General features: G+C 55.2%; 6 protein-coding genes across 6 annotated transcripts; 3 read left to right on the forward strand and 3 right to left on the reverse strand.

Annotated features, from left to right (window-relative positions):
- Window positions 1–1261: 1261 nt before the first annotated feature.
- Window positions 1262–1910, forward strand: LTHEOB_9398 (uncharacterized protein; the record flags this gene model as incomplete). Its single annotated transcript, XM_035518981.1, has 2 exons — window positions 1262–1453; window positions 1815–1910. 2 exons carry the CDS (start codon window positions 1262–1264, stop codon window positions 1908–1910), a joined length of 288 nt encoding a protein of 95 aa, XP_035369003.1.
- A 1160-nt stretch (window positions 1911–3070) lies between these two features.
- On the reverse strand, window positions 3071–3589 carry LTHEOB_9399 (Aspartyl glutamyl-tRNA amidotransferase; the record flags this gene model as incomplete). The annotated part of the gene is made up of 1 exon (XM_035518982.1): window positions 3071–3589. The coding sequence occupies one exon, from the start codon at window positions 3587–3589 to the stop codon at window positions 3071–3073; it is 519 nt and encodes a 172-aa protein (XP_035369004.1).
- A 536-nt stretch (window positions 3590–4125) lies between these two features.
- LTHEOB_9400 (Non-repetitive nucleoporin) lies at window positions 4126–8466 on the forward strand (the record flags this gene model as incomplete). Its single annotated transcript, XM_035518985.1, has 5 exons — window positions 4126–4408; window positions 4464–6962; window positions 7016–7104; window positions 7156–7800; window positions 7858–8466. 5 exons carry the CDS (start codon window positions 4126–4128, stop codon window positions 8464–8466), a joined length of 4125 nt encoding a protein of 1374 aa, XP_035369005.1.
- Window positions 8467–11363: 2897 nt separating this feature from the next.
- Window positions 11364–12022, forward strand: LTHEOB_9401 (uncharacterized protein; the record flags this gene model as incomplete). The annotated part of the gene is made up of 4 exons (XM_035518986.1): window positions 11364–11507; window positions 11668–11685; window positions 11757–11829; window positions 11982–12022. The coding sequence occupies 4 exons, from the start codon at window positions 11364–11366 to the stop codon at window positions 12020–12022; spliced, it is 276 nt and encodes a 91-aa protein (XP_035369006.1).
- Window positions 12023–12381: 359 nt separating this feature from the next.
- On the reverse strand, window positions 12382–15460 carry LTHEOB_9402 (Vacuolar protein-sorting protein bro1; the record flags this gene model as incomplete). Its single annotated transcript, XM_035518987.1, has 3 exons — window positions 12382–13485; window positions 13536–15114; window positions 15180–15460. 3 exons carry the CDS (start codon window positions 15458–15460, stop codon window positions 12382–12384), a joined length of 2964 nt encoding a protein of 987 aa, XP_035369007.1.
- Window positions 15461–16644: 1184 nt separating this feature from the next.
- LTHEOB_9403 (Mitochondrial chaperone) lies at window positions 16645–19735 on the reverse strand (the record flags this gene model as incomplete). Its single annotated transcript, XM_035518988.1, has 2 exons — window positions 16645–18054; window positions 19166–19735. 2 exons carry the CDS (start codon window positions 19733–19735, stop codon window positions 16645–16647), a joined length of 1980 nt encoding a protein of 659 aa, XP_035369008.1.
- Window positions 19736–21062: the final 1327 nt, after the last annotated feature.

The raw sequence follows: 21062 nt of genomic DNA on the forward strand, positions 1-21062 counted from the left end.
TGGGAGAAATAGCCTGGGTCTAGACGGTGCTAGAGGCGAAAGAACGTACCACAAGGAACCCCGCATGCCGGAATCCATCTCACAGGGAGCTTGCGAAGGGGTTACAGATGTCGAGGGCGTGGAGTCTTCTTAGGTCCTCCGAAGAAGCATGGTTACCTGCGTCATCAGGGCGGTTCGCCTTTCCCCGCCCACTTCGTGGCAGCTTCCGAGAAGTAACCGCCCCTCGTTCTATAATCCGATCTCATGTGATCTGGAAGCATTACCGCCTTCACAGACCGGTACCATCATGGCCGGGAAGGGATGTGGCGTTGCTTCCATTTCTTGGGCCCGATCACCGGAAGCTGCCCGCCAATGTCGGCACGGCCCGTGGAGCCTCCTCGGAAAACGTCTTACTTACCATGTAATGGCCCAATATGGACTCATCGCACCGGAGTCTCCTTCCCATGCGAGTCTTGCCAGTTCTTCCCGCTGCTCTGTTCCTCGGCTCTCTTCATTGCAATGTACTGCTGGACAGTCATGTAGATGAAGCACCTACACACCCCATCTCTCCTGATGATTGCCATGCTAAGAGCATCCTTTCCACGGTTATAAGGTTTGAGCAATTTTCTACACTGGTAGAGGGATATCTTGTCGTTGCGGAGAAGCTAGCAAAGCTAATGGCAATGGTTGCCGTCTCCTTGCTGCACAATACAAAGGATAAATATTCGTTGGTATGGCTTGTTCTTCAGTATCGATATCATCTCTTCTACGGTCGTTGCTATGAGAGTTGGTCTTGTGCCTTTCGCTTTTGCGGGCGCTGTGTCTGCAGCAGCGCTCCCTGGAGGCTGGGACGGTGGAAGCTGCTTCACCATCAAGAGCGTACAGGGGTGGTCGTATGGTTCATTCCACTACAATGAAGCTGCTGGCACTGTAACCGACGGATTGGGCTATTCATGTGGCTGGGGTCAAGATGTTCAGAAGCTCTCGTGTGGGAGAAGCGTCCAAGGTTAGTAAATCCATCCGCATTACCTTTCTTGAATTGCACTAAATAAATCAGCCTCTTCTTCCTGGTCGATCAGAGACAGTGTGTACATTTCTTGGGGTGGCCATACCGACGGCTACTATGCTTGCTACAGTCATGCCGTTTTCGAGGCCGAGATCTACCTCTACCCTCAGCAGGGCCAGACGTGCGAGAAAGTTTATGCCAAAAGGTCTTCATGCCAGCAATTTCAAACAAGCCCTTGCGGTCGTCCCAACCCTCACCCACACTGCGGTGGCGGTAATGGCCCTTCTCGGCAAGGCCTACCCTTTCAACCTCCGCAAGGCCAGCCTCTTCAGCAAGGCCAACCTCTTCAACAAGGCCAACCTCTTCAGCAAGGCCCTCCTGCTCAGCAAGGCCCTCCTGCTCAGCAAGGCCCTCCTGCTCAGCAAGGCCATCCTGTTCAGCAAGGCCATCCTGTTCAGCCCCAACAGGGTCCTCCAATTCAGCGTCGAGCACCTCAAGACTCAACGACGCTCGATGGAGTAGCCGCTACTGACACTGGGACATCTACTTCGACTTCGACGTCGACTTCTAGTTCGACCTCTAGTTCGACTTCTAGCTCGACTTCTAGCTCGACTTCCAGTTCGACCGTTACAGGAACTTCTACTAGTACCACGAGCAGTAGCACTGGAACGACGAGCAGTTCTACCACAAGCAGTCGTACGACTTCTAGGACCAGGACTAATACTAGAACGACAAACAGTCATACGACTTCTAGGACCAGGACCAGTACTAGAACGACCAGTATTCGCCCTACTTCTAGGACTAGGACCAGTACTAGAACTACGAGCAGGTCTACGACGAGCAGGTCACCGACGAGCAGGTCAACGACGAGCAGATCAACGACGAGCAGGCCAACGACGTTGCGGAGCACCACCTCGCAGAGTAACAAGCCCACCATTCAACCGCAACCTTGCAAAGACTGCAAGTGCACCCCGCCGAAAGAGTGCAAGCCGCCTTGTATCAATCCCTGCCCCCCACCACCACCGCCGCCGCCGCCGCCGCCACCGCCATGCGTTAACTGCCCTCCGCCGCCTCCTCCTCCTCCGCCACCGCCGCCGCCTTGTATCAACTGCCCTCCTCCGCCTCCGCCCCCTCCGCCTCCGCCACCTCCACCCCCGAAGCCGTGCGTCAACTGCCCTCCTCCGCCTCCACCTCCACCTCCACCTCCGCCTCCACCCCCTAAGCCTAAGCCGTGCTTCGATTGCCTTCCTCCGCCACCGCCTCCGCCTCCGCCTCCGCCTCCACCTCCGCCTCCACCTCCGCCGCCGCCGCCGCCTCCACGCCCGAGGCCGTGTTTCGGATTCGATTGCCCTCGTCCCCCACCGCCACCGCCACCCCCGAGGCCGTGTTTCGGGTTCGACTGCCCTCGTCCCCCACCGCCACCGCCACCCCCGAGGCCGTGTTTCGGGTTCGATTGCCCTCATCCCGAGCCACCCAGATGGCGTCCGGGCCCACCGAAGCCATATATCGACGACTTCCCGCCCGGTATTCACGAGCACGTTGATTCATACAGACCTGGAGATTTTGGGCCGCCTCGTCCCCGCTTGCCCGTTAACTCTGCTCAAGGTGGCTCGAGCTCTGGAGGTTTCGATTCTGGCTACCAGAAGTCGCCCGTACCCGTTCACTGGTCGTCTTAAGAGTAAGTACGCTTCGAATAAGCAGGGCCTGTGGCGCAGCCTCAAAAAGATTGGCACTCATTCTGCTGAAGAGCGAGACCAGCCTCATTTCCTGAATCAAAAGTACACATAAGATTTCCGCTCATTTTATACGTATTATTAATTCCATGGGTTGAGAGATTGGGAACAGTTTCCTACCATCCATACCTGTTTCATTCCTTTAGATTAGAGAAAGCTCTGGCAGGCTCAGCTTTTACATTCATTAAAGAGCGGGGTATCGTCCGTTTTGTAGTATAATACATTCATTGTACAGTTGAATACTGTACCTTAATTCGTACAGCAAACCGCTCCTTAACGCCTTGCAGTGAAGAAGCGCACCAGTGCAGGCACTCGTCAAATGCGTGCATGGTTTGCTCATTCTCGGAAGAGCTTATTTGGGCAATGCCTCCTTGATAGCCTTGACGAGATCACTCTTCTCCACCAGCCGACCGTCAAGCACGCCGCCGGCTCCGGTGATCTTTGCAAGAACCTTGCCAACAACAGGCTTTCCGTCCTGCCAGTTCTCAATCGTCTCTTTGACGGCGCGCTGCAGCTCATCCGCAGCCACGACACCTCCAGCTGCCTCCTCGATCTCACTGACGTAATCCTTCATCACGTTCGCGCTGCTATCTTCCTTCTCCGCCAAGTCCTCGCGCTTGGCGTCGCGGAACTGCTGCGCGGCATCCTTGGACTGGTTGATCTTCTTCAGCAGCAGAGAGCGCAGGAGCATGTCATCAGAGATGGGCTTGTCGGTCTTGGAAGCATTCGTGATGTCGTTCAGGACGCTGCGAACGACGGTAAGCCGGGCCGAGTCCTTGGCGCGCATGGCCGTCTTCATGTCTTCACGGAGACGGGAGAGAATCGGCGAGGGCGAGGCGGCGGTGGAAGAGGGGCGGACGAAAGCACGCATGCAGCGGAAGCAGAGGCGCGCAGGGCGCAGATGCGCAGAGAGGGAGAATGACATGATGGTTGGTAGCGGGCGCGTGTTTGTCTATAGCTGTATTAATTGCCGCCAGCGAATAACTCAAGAATCTCCTACAAGGGCTCGCACCTCAAGAAGTTTTGGTGAATTGTGATCGGAACAATTGGCCTTGGGTGAAGGTGCGGGAAGCTGAGACGCAAAAAGTGCAGGTCACCTTGAGCTCTGGCGCGCGCCGCCGATCATGCCAAGCTTTTGTCGTGGAGCTCTCTTCTGGTGAAGTCGCGACAACACCAAAGTTGTCCGACAGCCCAGCTCCTGTCGCCGACAGCCCAGCCTCCTCTTCACGCGCCGCGCCCCGACCTCTGCCCCGCTTCAAATCCTTCTTCTGCCGGCACCTTTTGTATGAATGTTCATAGACCAGCCATTGCGCCCGCCCCGACTGCTTCAGCTCCGCCGTCTGGCGACCTCTTAATATCTCAGATCCCGTCGCCTGCATCGCGTCCTCGACGCGCCCGCGCGCAAACATGAATCCCGCGACACCACAGCGCCCGCTTCCCGGCGCTTTCATGATGACGCCTGGCCCGGGAGTGCGCCCAGCTCAGCCCGTTTTCCGCGTCAACACGGCACCTGTAAATCCTCCACAGCAACTCCAGCAGCCGCTCGTGCCTGCGCCTGCGCCTGCCCCACCCGCCCCTGCAGTCCAGCAGCAGCAACCAGAGATTCAGCCCATTGAGCGCGCTGCAAGGACTGTCAACGATACGTTGACGCAGGAAGCGAGATACCCGGATTTGGACAGCTACATAACGCGTAAGTCTGCCTGTATCTACGCGCCTCCTGGTATTTGGGCTGACAGGCTTGACAGAGGGCATATCGTCCGACTATGACATCCCCAAGAGCAACGCGTTGGCACCCTTTCAACAGGTCAAGACGTACAACATCCCTGACCGCATATTCGAGCAGTACAACGAGGCTCAAGTTTCGACCATGATGGGTTTGTTTGCCGAGCTTGGCCACGCGTGGGTCGTCATAGATAATGCGCTGTACCTTTGGGACTACACGCTCCCGAATCCCGACCTCATCGGCTTCGAGGACCAGCCGAACATCATCACCGCCGTGAAACTGGTTAAGCCGCGCGCAAAAGTCTTCGTCGACGCGATTACGCACCTTCTCGTCGTTGCCACGACTACAGAGATGATCCTGATCGGCGTCGCGTATAAAAAGACTCCGGAGGGTGTCAACGAGGTTGCACTGTACCAGACAAACATGCGGGCATCGATACGGGGCATTGGTGTCAGGTGTATTGAGGGCTCTGCAAAGTCGGGCAGGATCTTCTTTGGTGGAGAGGTCACGGACGACGTGTACGAGCTCACGTACCAGCAGGAAGAGAGATGGTTCGGCAGCAAATGCGGTACCGTCAACCACGTTAACAAGTCCATGATTAACTACGTCAATAACTCCCTCAAGCTTTCGTTCGGCGCGGCGATGCTTAAACCCGTTATTGGCCTCGTCCAACCAGCATCCAAGGAGTACGTGGTCCAAATGGTGGTGGACGACAGCCGCAACCTTCTCTACACTCTCTCAAGCCTATCTGCGATACGCGTCTTCCACATGAAGAACATGGCTTCGCTGGACTGTGTAATTACTAGGAACTTTGCAACAATCAGGACACAAATCGGTCACATGGTTGCTGCTTCCGAACTCATCACTTCCCAGACGCAGTTGGCTTCGCTCACGCCCATCTCGGCTACCGAGGCCTCGAGACTGAACCTCATGGCGACGACGAACACGGGATGCCGCATTTTCCTTAGCGCCACCTCCGGCGGCTTCTATTCCACCGATGTCACGAGCGCGCCGAGCAGCATGCAAGTTCACCACGTCAAGTTTCCTCCAGGCAAGACCAACGACCCCGCGAATCAAGCACCTCCTGTCCAGCAAATCGGTGGCTACCAGGTGACCTCCATTGATACCAACTCCCGCAACTTGACCGTCACAACCAAGGCCGCACGCTTCGCGCCCGGTTACTTCCTTTGCTTCGTTAGGGATGAAGTTTCGCAAGCTGAAAAGCTTTTCCTATCTTCTCCGGACTCTGGAAGGATTGCAAGACCCGCTGAACCGGCGCAAATTCCGAGGTTCTACGAGAAGGGCCAGTGGATCCCGCTTGGCAGCAACATGCAGGACGTTGGATTGGTCACGGAGCCGTTCGGCGCTACAGGCACGCCGCTTGGCTTTGGTAACGAGCTTGCGGTTCAGTTTGACAAGGCTACAAGCGAATTCGCCATCTTGACCAACACTGGTGTGCACACGATTCGACGTCGCAGACTCGTAGACGTATTCGCGGCTGCTATCAAATCCGGTGGTGGTGAGGACGGTCTCGAGGCGGAAATCAAGAACTTTGTGCGAGTGTATGGACGGAGCGAGACGTGTGCGACTGCGCTTGCTGTGGCGTGCGGTCAGGCTTCGGACGTTACGCACGATTACCGGGTGGCTAAATTGACAGACAATGATACCCTGGAGTTTGCTCGCAAGGCATTCATCGAGTATGGTGGCAAGCCGACGTACAACGAGAACCTGCAGCTGGACAACAACGCTGATCGCTTGGACAACGTTCGCCCCTCGCCCCGTCACGACGGTGTGGCTCTTTACATCGCCCGTCTCCTTCGTTCCGTGTGGAAGGTTCCCATCTTGAACGAAGGCGTGAGTGCCGCAGGTGGCTTCGAAGTCACGCCCACCATTGAGCTGGCGAAGCTCCAGAGCATCCAGCGTGATCTCACCCACCTCCAAGAATTCCTGGAGACCAACAAAAGCTTCATCGAAGGTTTGGCCGGCCCGGAGGCTCTTGGCCGGGTGGCGACTCCACAGGAGGAGATTGCTCTGCGTGGCGAACACCGCGCCATGAACTCCATTGTCAAGCTCCTTACGAACGTCATCGAGGGCATCTCGTTTGTTCTGGTTCTGTTCGACGAAAAAGTCGACGAGATTGTTCTCTCTCTCCCTGAGGACGTCAGAGGCAAAGTCCGCCAGCTGACCTTTGAGAACTTGTTCGCTGTCAAGGAAGGCAGAGACTTGGCCAAGGAGTTGGTCAAGGCCATCGTCAACCGCAACATCGAGAAGGGCTCGAACGTCGATACTGTCGCTGAAGCCCTCAGAAGGAGGTGTGGCAGTTTCTGCAGCGCCGACGATGTCGTCATCTTCAAGGCCCAGGAGAAGCTCAGAAAGGCTCAGGATGCCGGTGCACACTCTGAAACTGGACGTCAGCTGCTCAACGATAGCTTGAATCTGTTCCAGAAGGTTGCCTCTAGTTTGTCTATGGAGCACCTGCAAGGCGCAATCGAGCAATACATTGCCATGTCTTTCTTTGCTGGTAAGTTGAGCCATCCATTGTATGCGTAACGCCGGATAGACTGACACAGACAGGTGCAATTCGTCTCACCCTAAAGGTTGCTCAGCAACTAGATCGTGGAAACAAGGCCCTTGGCTTCATCAAGGACAACATGCTTCCTAATGTAAGATTTTCCATCGCAACCCATCCATTAGCAAAGGCTCATACCTTGCAGGATCCGAGAAGGAAGGAGTTCGAGTCTCGCAAGGCCTGCTACAATCTGGTCCATAAAATCATCATCGCTGTAGATACCGCAGCGCAAACGGAGCCCGAAACGATCGACGGCCAAATCACTCCTACCTACAAGAGAAAGTTGGAGGCTTACGACGAGATCAACAACTCTGAAGATGAAGTTTTCCAGAACGACCTCTTCGACTGGTACCTGGAACAGGGCTGGAGCGACCGCTTGCTGGAAATTACCTCTCACTACGTCATCAGCTATCTGAAGCGGAAGTCGGTCGAGGAGGCCAGACATGCCGATCTGATGTGCAGATACTACGCACACCACCACCGCTTTTTCGACGCTGCAGAAGTTCAGCTCCAGCTTGCTAAGAGCGGATTTGACTTGTCGCTCGAGCATCGCATTCGCTATCTCAGTCAAGCCAAGACGAACGCCTCGACGCGCTTGACAGGTCTGGGCGACGTCCCGATGTCGAGACAATCGCGGCAAGAGCTCTTGAGGGAAGCCACAGATCTACTTGATCTTGCTAACATTCAGAGCGACATCCTAGACCGGATGAAGGGGGAACGTCGCCTTTCTCCTGAAAGAAAGCCGGAGATCATCAGGAGTTTGAACGGGCAGATCCTGCCTTTGGATGATGTAAGTCTTCGACACGTTTCTACTCTGACCAAAGTCAATTCTGACCATATGTCACAGCTCTACGGTAACTTTGCCGACCAGGCTGGTTACTACGACCTTTGCCTTCTGATCTACCAGGTCGCCGATCACCGCGATCTCTCTAACATCCGGGCAACTTGGCAGAACCTCCTCGAGCAGACACACGAGGCCGCCACGCTCCAGAACCAGCGGCCGTGGGAAGTGGTGGCGGAGACGGTACGCGAGCTCGGCGCCCGCCTGCACCTGTCGGATACGACCTTCAACATCCCGACCGTCCTACCCCTGCTCGAGACGTACGCGTTCACGCACCAGCGCGGCGTGGGCCCACAGACGTGGGTGGTGGACGTGTTCCTGGACCTGATGGTGGCGCACGACCAGATAGTGGCGGTGCTGGAGAGCGTGTTTTACAACAACGAGGCGCCCTTCGTGGGACGACAGCGCAAGTGGATCGCGCACGACCTGGTGCACGTTGTGGACGCGTGGTTCAACGAGAGCACGCGCGGCGGTGGATATGCTTTTGGCGGAGTGGAGAACGCGGCGATGGTGCAGGAGCTGCTGCGCGTGGTCGAGGAGAGCGGATGCTTGGAGAGAGAGTGGATGGGCTTGGCGGTCGACTTGAGGGCCAGGATCGAGATGGTGCTGAGGTAAAAGATGGGGAGGAGTGCTTTAGGATTGATGGGAAAAAGAAGATTTCTGTAGAGATGAACTGGAGGACATGGCCTTTTCTGGGGTACGAGCTTGAGAAGCATTACCGGTTGGAGCACAAAAAGAAGGCGATTGTTGGTTGAATTGGTCATCCATGACAGGCGATAGGGGAAATGCGGGGTAGGGTTCTCTTTTTGATAATGGTGGATTCTGCTATTGAAAACTGGCATGCAGGCGTGTTTGGCGTGGAATAATCTTTTCTTCTTCATCCATTCTCTTTTGGATCATTTGTCATGGGGTGGAGTGGAGGTTAAAAAGTTCCCTTTTGCTCACTTTTTATTTTGGGGCGAAGAACAGAGCGTCTGTTTCCGTTATTGGCGGCCGTCTCTCGGCACGTCTCATCGCGGAGGAGGTGGTTGCTCACTACGGGCGAGGGGTCTCTGGCTATTGGCATGTCGTATAGTAGTGTTTTCTACACCTCCTCGGCATGCGGAACAAGATATTGGGGAATCTGGATAGTTGACTCCGGAAATGTAGATCGAATTGATAACTAAATATCTCGTAAGCCAAAGCCATTATCACATGGTTAATCAAGGCCATGGTGGGACGCCTAGTGAAGCTCGATCTCGGAGTGCCCTCGTCCTGGAGTCACGGGTGGTTTGCACTATGCGTGCTCGCCTAGCCCCGCTCGAGTGTGTCATATATCAAATTCGCTTTTCCTTAACCTAACACAGGCATGGGAGAGAACCGAGAGATTGTGCGGAAGCATACAGCAAGGATCAAGTGTAGTCATGCCTGTTCATGACATGTATGCCAACGCAGGCGAGGTGGACATCCGCAGATATTTCATCCGACAGTCATCTCTGGTAGCGTTTACAGTCTATCGCAAATTCCCGTAAGCTCACTAGGAGCAGTTCCATAGTATGACTTAGAAGTTTACTATTTTGAAATCTTCTTTTCGTTCTCTCTCGCGCTCTCGCGCTCTCGCTAGAGTCGGGATCTTTTCTCCAAACAGTTGACCAGAATGCATGTCACATTCGCGGCCTACCGTCGATCTGGGAGGCAATTCTCCCCGGTGGAATAGTCTCCAGGATCTGAGCCAAGTGCAAGCCACTTGACACAACACTCGCAAACCATGACTGCAGCAGTATCCTACGAAAGCGTCCTATGGCAGCAACCACACTGCGTACTACACACCGGACTCAATGAAACTGGGAAATTCCCCGTCACTAGCAAGTGGGGTGCATCTGTATCGCCATACGCTAAGGCGGGTGCTCGGCACGCATCAACGACCAGTTGGTTCAGCGCTGCCCAGCAGGATGCACCGGATTGTCCGCAGTTAGTCTATGCAGGTCGTCTCAAGCCTCCGCTTACATCGGCGGGAGGGGAACCGAACGAATTTCTCCGTTTAGCAGATGCTAGCGGTACAATGGGAGAGCCTTCGTGCATTGATCTGAGGTGAGCGATCTATGTCTCTTGGATTCCGATTTTCCATGCGGAGAGTCCGAGCCGCTACCAAGGTTCAATGGCACAAAACGACAAGCCTTCGTCGTTACACTTGCCAACATCAACCCCAATTCTTCTGGTTGAGGTTGAATACCCCTCGGGCTTGATCACAGACAAGACAATGTTGAGCCCATTAAGGAAATATTGACCGGTTAAACGGCAACATTGTCTCATGTGGCAACAGCTAAAGGATTGGTGGAATTACCAGAAAGCTATTGTAGTCCTGTAGCTAGCATTAGCTGGCATATCGTGAATGGTGACACAACAATACGTGGGAAAGGGAACCGCTTTCTATGCAAGGAATGCTCAACGTGAGATCCACTTGAGTGCATTATATTGAACGTGATGTAATGCTCCACAGTGGCGCTGAGGACGTGGACGAATGAGGAGGATATGTGTATGTGCAGACAGTGCTGTGAAGAGACTGCTATACCCCGCTCGAGAATCTCGTATATGCGGTCTTCCAAGATGCTTCTAGATGTTTTGTTCGTACTCTTAGCGCTTTGCTAGAACTGTGATTCTCCATCAATGCTAATAAGGAGCCAGAATTGGATCCAAATCCCTACCATTGCTTTTCCCTTCTCCTACAATACCGTCCGTGATTCAGACTTAGTCACTTGAACTTGCACTGGCTCCCACGTACGCTAGTGTAGATCTCGGTTGCGGGTATGCACGGCGGGCATCTTGTGCGACGTCAAGCTTCCGATGCACACTGCAGCCACTATGCATGCAAAGGCTGCGATACACACCACCAATTCTAGTTACTACGTCAGACCGAGCGGAGCTTCTCTCCGCTTGCTATGAGATACGAGCTGCAGGTAGCCGACTCATCCACCCACCTTCCGTTTCCGCCTGAAGTTGGGTTCCCCCAAGAGCCCGGGAATTGGCCAAACTTGCTGCAAATGCAATTGACAGCGATGCCTGAATTTCAACATTTTTGCAGCAAGCAAACAAGACAGGGTCTAGAAGTATCTGATGTCCTCCATGTGCACATCCCCAGCATGGACTGACCGGTTGGCGGGAACGCACCTAATCGCATGCATGTGCAGAGGCAATGCAGAACGGACTCCACAAATCCATCCAAGATCCCGGGCAATGGGTGATCCTTACTCCAACCAACCTTACGTCGCACAAACGCCCCCGCAATGAACTCAACCACCACACTACGCGCCCATGCAGAGGGGAATATCTAGATGCATTAGCCGAGATCTACCTCCACGATCGAGAGTGCCAACCTTGCTTTGAACCATCGGCAAGCGCTCAGCGGCGAGACAGCAAAGGGTATATAAAGGCATCCAAATCCACCACCATCACGCCATCATCAAGCCCACTGGCACCATCAGAACTACACGAACACGCAAGCCTTGCTATATAAATCCCTTCTCATTATCACCATGAAGTACGCCACTGTTGCCCTCGCCCTCTTCGCCGCCACCGGCCTGTGCTCCCCGCGCCGCCAGATGCCGTTCGACGACGACACGCCCCAGATCTGCTGGCGGCTGTGTGCTACCGAAGATCTCCAATGCCCCGAAAACTGGGTAAGCAGAAAGCAGTACACTTCTTCCTCGTCCCCGCTGCTCTCCCACATTCCCTCTTACTCCTCACCCAAACCAAACAAACATCTGACTTCCCTACCCCTTCAAACCTACGGATAAAAAGCCAAGAGAAACGGATTGCTAACAGAAAGTTGCAAAACAGGAGTCGAAACAGTTCGGAGTGAGTGGACGATCCCAACTCCTGTGCGAAGGAGGCAAAGCCACTTTGCTGACGAAAGAACTCTCTTCTAGGACTGCTGGACCTGCTGCAGGTCTATCCAGGAAGCTACTGCACAGACTCCTACCACGGCGAAGAACGTCATCTGTAAGTGATGGTTCTGCAATTTTCATCGGCTTGGTGGAAGAGTTGGACCGTATGCTACCGAACAGTGCTAATTAAACATGTGATAAAGGGCTTTGAGGACGATCAAAGAATGTCAGAATATTGCAGCACTCATCACACTGATAAGCTTTCAGTCGGTCTTGCTTGCAACTTGAGCATCACACCTTGTCAGTGAGGGTATAGGGGCTGCACGGAAGAGGGTTTTTGTGGGAAATGGTCGGAAATGTCTGCAGAAAGCCGAACTCGCAGTTGGGGACTGAAGCCGCTCATTAGCAAACACTTCCAGACATAATGGACACTCGTTTGAACTCTTGATGTTAATGCGTGACCTTCACTTTCAGCATGACATAAGCAATGCGGATGTGCTATATTTCAACTGTAGTCTCACTTAAGCTAAGAATAAACGAAATGCTTGATACAGACGAAAGAGACCACTCATGTGCCCTCCCTTATGCCCGTTTCTTCACCTTGTCGTTGCGGACACGGAACTTTTCACGCAATAAGTAAATTCACCCCCTGCATCTACTTCCCCGCTCATTTCCATGCGCTCAACCCCGCCCACGGATCCGCTGCACTGGCTTGCTGCTGCGGCTGCCCTTGGCCCATGCTTTGTGCCCTGTATCCACCCGCTGCATATCCACCTGGACCGCTGGGATACGCAGCACCACTGCCAGTCAATCCAGAGTAGTCGACGCTTTGATGACTTGGCGGGGGACCCGGCGGCGGAGGCGGCGGAATGTAGCCTGGAGGCAACTGGCTACCGCCAGCTTGGGGCTGGTAGCCGCCGTACTGGCTTTGAGAGAAGTACTGCTGTGTCGGTGGCGGCGACATCTGTCCGTAGTTATTGGGGTTATATTCGCGTTGGTATGATTCCCGGCGAGGGGGCTGCGGTTGGTAAGGCGCGGCATTGCCATTCGTTGGGGGTTGCGGCTGGTATGATTGGTGGTGCCCGGGCGGGGATTGTACGCCGTAAGGGCCTCCTGATGGGGCTGCAGCAGTGACGGGCGGGTAACGCGGTGTTACTGGTGGTGAGCTGGCCGGGTTGTAGGGAGTTTGGTATGCTGTGGTCTGCTGTAACGGGGAAGGACGGGAATTTGTCCGCTCGTGTTGCGAGACGGGCGACCGTGACGGTTCTACCGACATACGCTCCATAAGTTGCTGCATCCGCTCACGTTCCCGGTCCGCTTGTTCGCTACTTCCTGATGCTTTTCTGTTCTCAATCGAACCAAGGAGCTGCCCACCCTCAGCCCTTCTATTGTTGACAAAACTTTCGACATTCTGCTGCAAGCTCTCGACAGTCTCCTTCATGTCAGAGTAAAACGCCTGCGCCCTCATGAGACCAGAGATCAGGTCGTTGAAAGCCTGGTAGATCTTGCGGTATTTGCTAATGACAGAGCTCCTCTGTCTAGAGAATGCTTCGTATTTGCTTTGCTCTGACCGCACGCGCTTGTCTTGCAAAAGATCACCGTAGGTCTGCGTGAGCTGCTTCATAAGCGAGGATTGCTTGTGATTGGCCTGTAGGATCCGGTTTTGATGAGGGCGGAACTTCTCAAGCTCGGCCTTGAAGAGCTGGTTCTCCTGGTTAGAGATCTGCTTCTTGTTGAGAATGAGGACATTCGAGATGTCGTCGTTGTGGACCTAGAGTGTATTAGACAAGGTCTGTTGGTCAAACGGAGGGTTCAGCTCACCTTCTCCTTGAGGTCTTTCAGCACTTGCTGCCTTTCACGCTTGATCAAATTCAGCTTCCTTAGAAGCTCCTCAACGGCTGAAATTTGCTCCGTGACACTCGGCCCACCCTCGAAGTCGTCGTCCAATAGGTTGCCCTCGGTACCAGGACTACTCCTGCCTTTGCCACGAGCTGCACCAGCTTTGATCATCGCCCGCTGGTAGAGCACATCCGCCTCGTCAGTCTCTCCAGCGGAACGCATTTCATCGAAATCCGACTCGTATTGGCGGAATGTGCTGTAGAGAGCCGCATCGCTGATGCTTGCTTCTTCGATGGCGGTCTTGTAGTTCTTGATATCACTTCGGAGCGTTGCCGTTAAGCGCGCACTCGGTTGTTGCGTCCAGTCGGCGCCGTATTTGGACCGCATCTTCTCGCACACGCTCTCTTCCATATCCAGCTGTTTCGAAGCTGTATCAAGGATCGCTGTGATCGACGACTTTTCCGTGCTCAACTGGTCAAAGGCGGTAGTGAAGGGAGCATGGCCAGCCAATTCTTCGCACCATTTCCGGAAGTCATCGTCAACTGTCATCTCCTGATCCATACCGCCCTTCAGAATGTTCAAACTGTCCGGCAGCTTGAGGTAATCCAGACTCGCCGCCATCTCATCGTTGGCCGTTTCCACGCGCTCGGCCTCAGCTCTTATCAGCTTTGCTTTCTCCTCGTCATACAAACTGGCCTGCTCCGTTACCGAAATGGGAACAATCTTCTGGAAAATGTCGGGACCTATTATCCTCTGGATGTCCTGGCCCTGGTAAAGTTCGCTAACAGGGATGGCCTTCGCAGCAGGCAGTTTGGGAATGGGGGACAGAGTGGCCTCAGAGGGAACAGGCTGGTGGTAGATAAAGTCGTTATCCTTGGTGAACTCCTCGATACGCTCCTGAACATTCACGAGATGCCGCTTCGTCATGTCTATGAGAATACCACCAGTCTCAGAGCTCAGATTTGAAGTGGCCGGAACGCTCGAGGGGAAGGCATTCGCAATCCTGTTCGCATCCTTCGCCTGTTGCTCTGCAGAATGAAGCCTGCAAATGGCGACTCCGTGGGAATTAGCGTCATTGTCGGCCAGGGCCTGGTAGTATTGAGCCAGCGACGCCATGTAGTTGGCCTTGACCTGCACCACCAGCAACCAGACCTTCTCAAAGATGCCCCTGGTCACATTGTCCTGCACTCCCTCGGTTGCTTGCGTATAGAGAAACGAGGCCTGACTGGCCAGCTTGGCCAGCATGCCGACCTTCTTGCCATCTTCAATCTGCTTTTCCAAGAAGACTTCCTGGCCCTGCGCCAGCATTATAGCTATCAATGTCTTGACCGTATCTCTGCTCAGATCCGTGGACGGCGCGTGCAGGAAGTTCTCGTTGATGTAGGTGAACATGCCGGCTGAAGCCTGGAAGGAGTGGTAGGCGGTCTTGAGGCCCACATCCTCGTGGCGGTTCTGGTGGGCGGCGTGACAAGAGAGGACGGCGGATATGTTAAAGATGATCGAGGCCTTCTCATACGCGAGCGAGTATTGCGAGGTGGGCTTGTGGGTGAAGGCATCAAACCTGCGGGTGGAAGAGGAATGTCAGCTGTGCGTAGGGGCTGTCAGCGAAGCCTGAGGCCGACGTACCAAGTGAATGATATCTTGATATGATTTTCATCGACTGGGAAGCGCAAGTCCAGAAGCTCCAGCTGGCCGTAGTATCGGTACAGCAGGTCTCTCCCCGCGGCGCTATCCTTGCCAGCCCCGCGCATGTCCTGGCGCAGCCTGTTGAGGGTCGCGCATTCTTCCGAATAACGCTCCGGATCGTCGCCGTAGGTCTGGCGGATGTACTGCTTCAATGGGGTGACCCAGTCGATCTCGTTGGTCTGCTTGAGCGGACAGGACAGCATGGGCGCGAAGACGGTCATGTTGGGCGGGGTGGTGGACGGGCGGCGATGCAGCTCGCCCGTGCTTGGGGTGTCTTTGGCAGCAGTGCTCGCTAGCTCGCGGCGGGCATGCAGGTGCTGATTTGGGCGGCTTGGGCGGAGGCGGGCGGGTGTGCCTCGGTCGTGGTGTTGGGCTTAGTCGTGGCTTGCGTGTTCTCCGGGCCAGGCAGCGCTGGGTGAGCAATGATGCGATGTCTGTCGACAGAGCGTATTATGTCCAGCTCGTGGAGCCGGGATGGGGCTCGCTCGGGTGGCTGCGTCGCAGGTCGGGATGGTGCCAGTAGTCAAGCGCGCCTGCCTGGCTGACGTTCCGTCTCGACTCGCTGTGGGGAAACGCTGGCCGGCGGCTTCAGTGTCGGTGAAGAAAGAGCTACGCGAATCAAAGTGCAGGCGGATGGCTGAGTCTAGAGTCTGGCGCTTGCATTGAGGCTCTCCCGACCATCCCACTTACAGCCGTACGCGCCCACACACGCATTGCAGTCACAGCGGGCGGCCGTCGCGATGCCTAAGCCACCCACGGCGGAGGTCTCCAAAGCGGCCCGCATCGCCCGGCCAATTGCAGCTCACCGCCCGTAGCGTCATAAGCGCTGCCGGCCCGAATCGTCGATTAAGCTTCGCTGTGACTGCGAAGTGGTTGCCGCCCCGAGATGCGCGCCTTCGTCTCATTGCTTGACCTCGTCAAGCCCGCATGCATATCGGCTCCCGAATTACGCGCCCTTCTGCTGCTGCGGTCCGGGCCGCCCTGGCCAGCAGCTTACCAAATCGCCAATCTCAGCACCGTCCGCCCAATCACAACCCTTGAGGAGAGATGTCTCTATTATACTACATGTACACAGTCTAGCCCAAAATTTTCTGCCCATTGCCGCTCAAGGCCACTTGAAACGCCGTAGATATGCCTTGAAAATGCTCTGCGCGCCATCCACACCCGCCCGCGCGTAAAACGCTGCTAAACGCCAAAGACCGACCACGTCCGGCATCGCAACGGCCAATAGGACGCATCGCGTGCCATCACCCCCATAGCAGCTGTCGCAACCAGATGGCTTCGTGCCCCCAGCCAGTCAAAGGAACTTTCCGGACGCAAATGTACAGTCGGAATTTTTACGAACGCATTCGGACATGAGCTTCGACTCCACATATGGCTCCAGCTGGAGAAGGACTGAGTCCGCTCAGCCCGAGCCGGATGCCTTCTTCTGCTCGTCGTCCGATTTGTTGTCCTTCGAATCCTTGTCCAGCTCCTTATGCTGACCCGTCAGGTTGTGCCATGCGCTCTTGAGGAATCCCTCGTTCCGGTGCTTGTTCTTCTCCACCTCGTCAATCTTGTCCTTCGTCTCCTGGTTCATGCTCCCAAGGTTCATGACTCTCTTAGCATTCTGGTCACCCATCTCGTCCGCGAGCATTTCCAGGATAGTCCGCTGGTTGGCGCTTAGGTACTTCGGCATTTGGACCTTGAACTCCACACGCAGATCACCCTTCATGCCCTTCCGACTGTTCAGCTTTTTCATGCCCATGCCGCCAAGAGTGATTTTGTCGCCGGTGCCCGTGCCGGTGGGAACCTTGACCTTGACATCTCCATCCAGTGTGGGAATCCGGATTTCTCCGCCGAGAACAGCCGTCGTGAGTGGTACGGTAGCCGTGTACAGGACGTCGGAGCCGCTGCGCTGAAACTTGGGATCGGCCGCCACCCTGATAAAGACGTACAGATCACCGTTTTGAGTCCGCGGTTTGTCTGATACCGTACCGCCACTGACTGGTGCATCGCCTTCTCCGGAAACGCGCAACCTCATGCCATCCTCCACTCCTCCCGGGATGTCCACCGTCACCGTCTTTCTGTCCCTCACCGCTCCCGCTCCATCGCAAGTCGAGCACTCCGAGCCATGAGGAACTGAAACGCCCGCTCCGCCACATGCCGTACAAGCCGTCGCCATGTGGAAACCGCCCATGTTTATGACTCTCTGGCCTGAACCCTGGCAAACCTGGCAATTCGATTTCTTCGTGCCCTTCTTCAAGCCTGAACCCTTGCAGCTATTGCACTGAACCAATGGGGTGATGAAAATCTCCTTGGTCGTGCCCTTCGCCGCATCCATGAAACTGATGTTCGTCTGCACCTCGATGTTATCGCCCACGAGGATCTCCTCTTGGAAAGGACCCCGCGCGCCACGCGCGCGTCCACCCCTCCTAGCTCCTGCTCCTGCAAACGCTCCGAAAATATCTTCAAAGTTGAAGTCAGCGCCAAATCCGCCAGCGCCTCCACCGAAGCCGAAGCCGCCGAACGGGCTACCGCCGGGCCCACCAGGCCCAGCACCCGCGCCGCCAAAGCCACTGGCACCGCCGTCGAATGCGGCCGAGCCGTACGTGTCGTAGGCTTTCTTCTTCTCCGCATCCGACAGCAGCTCGTACGCGGACTGCGCTTCGGCGAACTTGTCTTTGGCGCCGGCGTCCTTGTTCGTGTCCGGGTGGTACTTCTTCGCGAGGCCATAGTATGCCTTCTTGATCTCCGATGCGGATGCGTTCTTGTCGACGCCGAGAACTGAGTACGGGTCTTTCGTTGCGAGATGGATTGCGGTGGCGTGGAAGAGCTGGGCGGAAAAGGCAATCAGCAGGTGCTTTCAGGGCGTACAAAAGGCATCCTTACCCTTCTTTGACTACTTTTCCGACCTATCCGATCGCATTGAAGTGCCGAACGACGCCATGCTGGCAACGATGGAGCTGCGCTGGAGAGTCGGCGCCGCTGGGGTGCGGAGGCGGTTGCTATGCGCGCAGGCAGCACGTTCTTGACGGCTGCCCTCGGGGCTGCGAGACTCATTGTTGATGTGCAAAGATAATAGTTGATTTATGACACAGGGCGGAGAGCAGCAGCAGTGGTGTTGATGCGATAGAAATTTGGACGAAGGTTCGGGTCTCGTCGAGCGGACCAGCCAATCACATCGGGCCGGATCCTTCGAGAATGCCGGTCGGTCATAGCGATGCTACCCGCGATGACGGCAATGGCTGTCGCGAGCTTGGCCAACCCACTCGAGCATGGCCAATTGCTCCATTCTGATGGCTGCATTCTCATGTTCGCATCTATCATCGCATCAGACGCCCCAAAGCGAGGTTCAAAATGCTGTGGTATTTGGAAGATACGGCGCAGCGGCACGCCTGCGCGTCTGCCGTCATCGCCGATGCAAACGCGCGTGCGTGCGCGCGCGCGTCGGCTTGTTCCCCGTCGCGAAGACGCCACGCGCTGATAGTGATGCTGAGTCTATTAATGCACATCCCGTTCCATTATCTTCGTGATCCCAATGAATAGCCAACCGAATATACCATAGCCCAAAAAAAAAAAACCGAGTGCGAGCCCGTGCAGTCGCAGATAGGATGCGAGAACTCCAACGCTGTCGAGTCTCTAGATCGCCTATAACCTGAGGGTATCCTCCCTTAATAACGCCAATGATTTCGTATGGACCGAGTATGTATGAAAATGAACGCCGATTATGCCAGATGCATGGCCCAATTCCTGGGTGCCGAGTGTGTTTCGAATGTAGCAAGCGGTCGCGCCGTGTAACGTGTCGGGCGGATGAGGCTACCGCGTGCGTGGGGGAGGGAATCGCAAGCGGAACGTTTTGTCTGATGGGTGTCGTTAGAAGATGTCCTTCGCGTCTTCTGAGCAAGCCTTGCGCTGTGCCAAGGGCACGTACCCTGCATTTTCACCTTGTAAAGGAGGTCCACAATAACCTCAGACTCGCTCACAGCGAGAGCGTTGAAGTTTTTGCGCACTGCTGTGGCCAGTTGCTCCTTCGATATGCGTCGTTCGTTCTTCTTGCGCACCATCGTGGGCGAGTACTTGCCGATGCCTCTCCCTAGGATCGCGTGGCCTAAGGGATTTTTGAAGGCAGACGGCGCTTCGAGGCGGTGCGACGAACGGTAGTCCTGGAGCAGGGAAAGGTCTTCGGATACCCAGGAGATCTGCGCGATGCACCGGGGATGCGTGAGCAAGCTGGACTTGGGCGGGATGGGAAGAGCCGGGGGTAGGAGGGCGAAGCTTACTCCTCCAGTTGAGCCAGTGTGGGCGGTCTGTCCACCATTACGATTTGCTGCATTTGTCGCATCGGCGGCGGCAGAGAGCACTTCTTTCAGATGGCTTCCGTTCGTAAGATGGGCGGGCCCGCCAGTCCTGCGACCGCGCGCGTGGGAGGTGTGGGAGGCGGCCGAGTGCTTGTCCTTCGTGGGGGCGTCAGAGCGCGCGTCGGGATCGTGAGGGCGAGCTTTTGCCGGCGGCATAGTGGAACGGAAAAAATGAAGGTCTGGTCAAATGGCAGGGTGAGACAGATTTGCGAGGCGGCAGAGGCGGGAGGGTTGCATTGGAGAGTTGGAAGAATTGGGCTGGCGGCCAGCAATCTCAGCGTCCGAGCGTGGTGCGAAAGCACCTCGAGCGAGCGCGCGCGTCATCTCTCAGGGTCCTGCCGTCCTACACCGCCCAGCCTCCGCCGCGGGTCTCCTGACCTTCCTCCACCCACTCGCCGCACACCACACTCCCTTGCTGTGCGCCTCGTGTAACACGCTGAAAAGGGGCTCGGCCATTATCCCGTCCGACAACCTCATCCACCTCCTCCGATCCGGTGTCTTGAACGCACAGCTCGCGCTGAAAGTTCTGATCCGAGAGCCAATCTTATCTTATCATAGTAGGGCATGTTTGCAGCCCGAGTGCATGCCGAAGCGGGTTGTATCCATGGCTCTCTTTGGCAAATAACAAGGGACGCTTGGATTAAAATCTCTTCGGATCTAGCCTGGACAATATTGCTAATGTGTTTGACGAATTTCCTTTGCTCAAAGTCCCTTTGATATTAAAGTCTGGGGGTGACGTAGAGGATGCCCTCCGCTCATATCACACCTTATTCGGCGTTGAGCTTATCAAGGCTGTCTTTCATCCACAATTCAGCGCAATGAACCATCTAGACGGCCAGACATCCTTCAAGCATTCCAGATGCATCAAACAATACATTTGACATTCTCTTCCACGATCAGATATCTCTAATAATTGCATTTGGACGGACAACCCCGTAAACCATCTCGCTGCGAAACATGGGGAATGAGCATCGGTAGTTCAATCCGCTGCTCATCCTGGCGTGGCTGACACATTGGCGGAACAGAATGGACCTTTGAGCACACTGCGTGCCCTATCCCACTTTCCTGTTCAGATGATCATATCGTTACGGCAGCTGCACAATAGGCAGTTGCACAATAGGATGCGACCTCGTGGAAGCATTCGCATCCAGGGTCCAGCAAGAACATAAAATAAGGACCACCAGCATCTGCTCCTCCAACCTTCTACATCTACGACTTCCGTCTAACCTTTCCACTTTGCTTGCTCCACTTACAGTATCTTCCGGAGTACCCAAACGTTTGCTGCTGTCGCCAACACAGCAGTTGTCGTCCCGGCAGACAGACGCAGTCTACTGTCACAAAGTTTGTAAACACTTCACCTCAACTTTTCCTCCTCTCAAACCAAGACTGTCGCTAACCATGCCCGAGGCTCTCATACCCGACTTGCAGCATGCCATATAACAGAAACATTCCTCCTCGTGGCGGGATGTTGCAGAGCGCGCAC

This window comes from Lasiodiplodia theobromae, assembly GCF_012971845.1.
Source record: "Lasiodiplodia theobromae strain AM2As chromosome Unknown scaffold_31, whole genome shotgun sequence".
Lineage (NCBI taxonomy): Eukaryota > Fungi > Ascomycota > Dothideomycetes > Botryosphaeriales > Botryosphaeriaceae > Lasiodiplodia > Lasiodiplodia theobromae.